This window comes from Parasteatoda tepidariorum, chromosome 3 (assembly GCF_043381705.1).
Source record: "Parasteatoda tepidariorum isolate YZ-2023 chromosome 3, CAS_Ptep_4.0, whole genome shotgun sequence".
In the NCBI taxonomy this organism is placed as follows: domain Eukaryota; kingdom Metazoa; phylum Arthropoda; class Arachnida; order Araneae; family Theridiidae; genus Parasteatoda; species Parasteatoda tepidariorum.
Window position 1 is genome coordinate 28,425,781 of NC_092206.1, and position 6,587 is coordinate 28,432,367.

At 28.0% G+C, this 6,587-nt stretch overlaps 1 protein-coding gene across 1 annotated transcript in view; it reads right to left on the reverse strand.

Moving 5' to 3' along the window:
• The window catches only part of LOC107450857 (BPTI/Kunitz domain-containing protein-like), a 15,689-nt gene extending 13,404 nt beyond the window's left edge, over positions 1 to 2,285 (reverse strand). The window contains exons 1-2 of the mRNA XM_016066772.4: positions 2,135 to 2,285; positions 705 to 869 (exon numbers count right to left, since the gene is read on the reverse strand). Coding sequence (XP_015922258.2) covers positions 705 to 869; positions 2,135 to 2,198 — 229 coding nt within the window. The 5' untranslated portion in view covers positions 2,199 to 2,285. The remainder of the gene's footprint in view (positions 1 to 704; positions 870 to 2,134) is intronic.
• Between the last annotated feature and the right edge of the window lie 4,302 nt (positions 2,286 to 6,587).

The window sequence follows — 6,587 nt, forward strand, 5'->3', positions numbered from 1 at the left end:
CATTTTTATATATATATATATATATATATCATAATAAATAAATACCAAAGGGACAAAAAGAATAAGAAACACGAGGAAAATTAAGAAAAACAATAAGTTTTAATTACTGCTCATAAGCTGCAAGTAAATAGAACTCATAAAATAAGTTCAAAATGTAGAGAAAACTTGGAAAAATTCACAGAACACTGAAAAAAGGAGAATTTTTATATATATATGTGTATCACTTTTTTACACACACAAGCACTTTTTTTAATGAATTTCGCAGAATTAACAATAAAATGCGGTTTTATTATATGTGATAAAATTTTATGAAAGTTGCAAAATTTGGTAATTTCATCATAATACCTTAGAAAATGGCATGAAAACAATTTATTCGGTTAAATTTACTTTTCAGTTTGTATTTTTTACTAAATGTGTGATAATGAGCACTATAATTTACAAAATCAGAATTTTCAGTGAACCGTTATAATATTATTGGAAATATTAGTAAATGGATGATTTAAATACCGTATATTTTGGTTTTTAATACACTGAATATTGGTTATGTCCACACCATATAGTGTGGTTAATTTTACAAATTACTTTTCTCCATACACAATTATTTATTTTTTGATTTTATAATTTCACTTCACGAGAAGTCGATATTTTAGTCGAATGCAAGAGTTATCTGAGTTATTACCTTAAAATAGAAAATTTTTGCTTACCACAAGCTTTTTCACACTCATCTTTCGTTGAAAAGTTATTTTTATTTCCTAGGCACCCTCCATAGATAAATTTCTCACATTTTTGAGAACAACAATTGAAACCGTATCTAATAAAATAGGCCTTGCATGGTCCACTGTCTGTTGGCAAAGTGCAAGCATCTTCACCTGCGGAGCAAAATATAATCATATTTATGTTTGCAATTTAAACATTTAGTTTTAATTTTACTGCTCATATTTTCATGACAGCACTTTTTAAAAAAATATTTCATTATGAAACTTTTGCAGGTATTGAACTGTCTGTAAAAATAATTTGTTCGAAGTGGTCTTAAATATTGAAAAAATAACTTAAAAAATAGTTCAATTAATTATCTTTCAACAATGAAATTAGAATTTGAGTTAGAACTTGGTTTCGTTTTCTTCCCCGTTTTTAACTACTCAAAGCCGTTGGAGTTACAAAATATACGCAATGAACAAGAGAAATAAAAAACTATTCTGTGTCATATTGTTTTTAATGTTGTTATCGTTATAGAAGCCCATTTTACATTGAAGCCCATACAGAAGCCGTTATAGAAGCCCATTACTTTGTGAAAACATCACAAATAGTAAATTGTCTTATCTTCTTCCAGACTTTTTAAGCAAAGTTCTTAGCTTAAAAAAACTGGAATATTAAAAAATTAACATAATGAATAATACAGAGAATCATCTTCAAAATGATGAAACTAAAAAACGAATTAAGATTAAATTTTATTTTCTCCTTTTATTGAACTATCCGGAACCATTACACTGACAAAAAGTATGGTCAAGACTAAAGCTACCAAGAAAAGGCTAAATTTACCGTATTTCTGGATGTATAACACTAAAATGCATGATATTTTTCACCCAAGTGCTTTAGTAATGATTTTTGTAAAATTAACAACAAAATATTGTTTCATAATCTGTGTTGTTTGATAATTTTATCATGATACCTAAGAGCATGGCATAAAAATCATATATACGGTTAAATTTACTTTTTAATTTTGTATATATTTTGTATATATTTTCTATATATTTTGGTTTCGTTACCAGAATTATGGTCTGTTTTTTTTAAAAGCAGAAAAGTTTCAACCACACAGTTCAGTAATTTTAAATTGATTTTTTACCAATTTTTTTCGTGCAGAGTGAGTCACAAATTATACATAATATTAAAAAAAATTAAAAAATCATTGAATATATTTTTACTTGCATTTCTACTGTTTATTCAAAAGCATTTACGACTAATACTTTAACAATAGATGTCTAAAGTTTTCGTTGCCAAGAGAGACACGAGATACGCGTAGCAAGTCTTTTCTGTACTTATTTTATGTAATTCTGAAATCTACAAATAAAATAAGTAATCTATAAAAAAATTTAGTATATTTAGTTCTCATATAAGATAAAGGTGTCATACGAACCTTTAACACCATAAAGAGTAATTGAAAGAAGTACCAAAAGTAAAACGTTCATGTTTATGATCATGATTATTGAAAAAGAATAATAGATCAGAAAGATGTGTCGCTTTTTATAAGACTTCAATTGAAACCACTCCGAGACTATCTTGTTATAGATACATTTTTGCCGATCATTCCTAATCAAGGTTGCTGCTTCCAATTTATTTTATTTCGTTATTTTTTATGATTGTTATTTCCTTATTTAATTGAGAAATAAACGCAATAATGCAGCATCTTTTAGTTATAAACGAAAATATTTCTCTCGAGTTAAAATTTCAAATAAACAATATAAATATTGATGATGTATATTCGTATCTTTATTTTTGTAACTTGTTCAGAAAATACTAATTATTTGAATTAATAAACAAATGAATAAATAATGGTTGTGATAAAAATCCTACTTCATATAACTTAAAGTAATTTTTAGATGAGAAAAAAAAATTTAGTGAGGAAAATTTTATAAATGCTTCCAGTATTTTAGAAAAATACCAAGATTTATGATTATTAGATAGTTAATATTTTAAAAAAAACAATTGCTATTTAACGGTATACATTGCAAACTAATTTTTATATGTTCAATGTGTTAAGAAAAATTTGATTTTTCTTAATAATTTTATTTGCATCCTACTCTGAGAAGCAAACTATAGAAAAATTACAGTACTTTATGATATTAAAAATTTTTCGTATGATATCAGTTTCCGAATAAGTAGATTTTTGTTGCCATATTCTAAAAAATCATGATAAAATTATCACATATTGAACTATATTTTGGTATTAAGTTTACCAAAATCATAACTGAAGCGCTTCGGCAAAAACTCATAGAGCGAAGAGTTCGATAAATTTCACCATATACTGGTAGTTTTGACCATACTTTTTTTTCTCTGTGTAACAGTTACTAACCGGCAAAAATATTCCAGTCACTGACCGTAGAAATAAAATTATAATTATAAAAATATAGGTATGTTGGTAAATTTTTTCTCATAAAATGGCAATTGACAGTAAATTAACATTATGCTCGTAAAGAAAACATTCAGTACAGGCTTTGGCGTTGCTAAAAAATCAGGCATTCAGTAGAATCAAGGAGAACTACAGCACGATGTGAAATAGTGTAGTATCGCCCTCTGTCGAGGAGAGAGAGAGTTACCCTTAATTACCCAATATCACCAATGTTTAAGAAGTACAAGAGATGTTCTTTAGCCCAGGTTGGGATTAGACCCAGTACCTTTATGGGCATGATTGTATGCTGCAATCATTACAATTAAAAACTGTATTTCATTATAATTAAATTCCTGTATTTCATTATAATTTAACTACTGTATTTCATTGTAATTAAAAACACTTGGATTTTTTTCCTCAAAGAAGAGAGACTGATAAATTAACGACCAATTGTCTGAATTTTACAGAAATTTAGACAATTGGCAATTATTACAGTTCCTCTTTTTGAAATTACTGATAAAAATAATTTAAAAATTTAAACTGATAAAAATAATTAAAGTAATTTTAAAGTTAAAAACATATCCTTTAAGTTATTACATTTTCGTTTATCAATAGTTGTCTGAATTAATACATTTTTGTTACTCACTGCATTTAATACCAAATTCAACCAAACACACTTTTTTATTTGTGGAGAGATGAAATAGAAGAAATTTCTAAGCAACATGTTTCTCCTGCCAAATATTTTTAAAATCTCTTACAATGAATTATCATAACTTAATAATGAAATTTATGAGCTATTACTTAATAGCCAAAATAAAGAAATTCAATTTTCAAAATGTAGTTATATTCCCGCCAAATGAGACAGATTTTTAAATTTTGAACTTACTGACGACAATTGTTGACTCACTCTTTATAATTATTCTAACAAACAGAATGTTATCGACACCATTTTTGATTTCATCTGACAATTGAAATGACCTTACAATATATGACCTTAATAGTGATTCATCAAACTTTTTAAAATGCTTTTCCGTATTATTAAAACTGAAATTATTTAGCCCAACAAGAATTAAGACCTTGAAGGGATTTACCCTTTGTTCGAAAAAATGCAATGATTTCTTTAATTTTTGGTTTACTTTTTTTTAATTTCATGTGCATGAACACTTTAACCCTTTGCTTGAAGCATTTAGCATGCTGATGCCAGTCATTTTGGTCCACTTCTTGTACCAACCGTAATTAAAAGGTTAATTGAATGACCAGATGACCAGTAGTAAAGAAAACCTTAATTTCTGTAAGAAATTTCGACCTAATCTGACTTTTATGAACTAAAATTACTGAATCAGTTTAGTAGTTTCTGAAAAAAATTCAAGACTAGGGGTTTTTATTTTTTTACTAAAAATCATTATTTACTATTGGGTGCGAAGTTTTAAAAGAAGTTTGTTGGATAGTTTCTTAGCAAAGAATTCTAATCATAGGACTTTTTTTATTGGTAACATCGAATGAAACGAAAAAAAGAATGCTTCTAAACATATTCTAAATATTTTTTTCTGCAAAATAAATCCTTAATATCATGATTAAAATAATTAATTAAATAGCATTTAGAAAGAATATATGAAGAAATTCAATTTACTATAATAAAAGTGTTTGTTTGAAAATCTTGCCATTGAATATTAAACTACTACAGACAGATGATACCAATAAAATTTTACCCGTAAATTACTGGCACTTTGGGTGCATCCTCCGAAAAAACTATTTTACATTAAAATTTTTTTTAATCGCAAAATATTATGCTGTAATTTTTTCAGAAATATTTATTGAATTAGAATGATTCAGTGATTTTACTATAATTATTACACTGTAAAAATTACGGTATAATCAGATTTTTTGTTCCAGTTAAAATTGATTTCATGGTAAAAAAGTGCCGGCATCCTAAGTATAGTAAAAACGTAAAAAATTATTGTTAAGTAACCTGATCCGGTTCCCTGAGTGCCCGTACTTTTAACCGAAATTGTTTACAGCATACTGTTTAGTTCAGAAACTTATAAGAACACCGAAAATCGTATTTAAAAAAGTTTTTAGTGCGGTTGACTCTTTCTATTGCCACGATGAATGTTACCTCTATTGTTCAAATATTTATCAGAATACGGAACATTGTTCAGAGCTCAAAACGTTCAAAGAGTTCAAAGCCTGACGAGTTTGACTCATTTTGTTACAGAGATAACGAGTATTACTTAGTTCAGAATAGTCACAGAGTGTTAAACATTGCTTTTCTCAAATCCTGGTGAGGTAGTCGTATTTTGTAACAGTGAGGGCTGTTACCCCTATTAATCAATTCAGAAACTTGCCAGAGTACCAAAGACCGCCTTTTTAAAAAAAACCGTCGCGATTGTCTCATTTTGAAACCAAGGGAGCTGTTACTTTCATTGTTCAAAAATTTATCAGAATACTTATCAGAATTATTAAAAAAATTTCAGAATTATTTTTTCTTCAAAGCCTGAGTATGTTGACTCCTTTTGTCCCCGAAACGGCTATTACCTGCATTATTTAGCTTGGAATGTACTCAGGATGCCAAATGTCACATTTCACAAATTCAAGAGAGGTAGTCCCATTTTGCCACCATACCGCTGTTGTCCCAATTATTTATTTAAGAAACTGATTAGAGTACCAAACATAATATTTTCAAAAACCTCCAAGTTTATTTCATTTTGAGACGGGGTTTTTTTTTTCATTTAGTTTTTTTTTTCTTGTTATCTCTATTGTTCAAAAATTTATCAGAGTACCAAACATTGAATTTTTATTTTTTTATTTTTTTTTAATGTTTTTTCAAAGCCGGATGAAGTCAATTCATTTGTCACCGAGCCCGCTGTTATTTAGTTCTGAAACTTATCAGAGGGCCAAACATTGTCTTGGGGAGATTGTTCCATTTTGCTACCAAGAGAGCTGTTACTTCTATTGTTGGGCTCAGAAACTTGTCAGAGTACCGAACATCATCTTTTTAAAAGCCTGCTAAATATTTTTTATGTTTACTTTGGTGAGCTTACTGTTAACAATAGAACATATTTCCAATGAAAATATACATTTTCCACAGCCATCGGCAAAATCTCGAATTTTGCAACATATGACAACCAGAATACTAATTTCCTTTACACCGTAAAAAATTATTGGTATATATTTTAAAATAATTCCATGTTATGCTCACTTTAAGTCAGCAAAAGAAAGCAATTCCATTTGATTCCCTTTTCAAAAATAATATAAAATTCGATATATCTATAAAAAAAAAGGAAATAAACTTTTTCCTAACTGATCAAATATCTAACAAAACTAAGGCTACAACTTAGATTTGTGCTCACAGTGAGGAACAAGAAAAGCTTAAAATGGAGGGAGGGGGGATGACTATCCTGGGATACAAAAATGTCTTTTTCTGTGGACTATTTTGTGACAAGAATAGCTGCCTTGAGTCTTATGACAGTCTCACAATAAT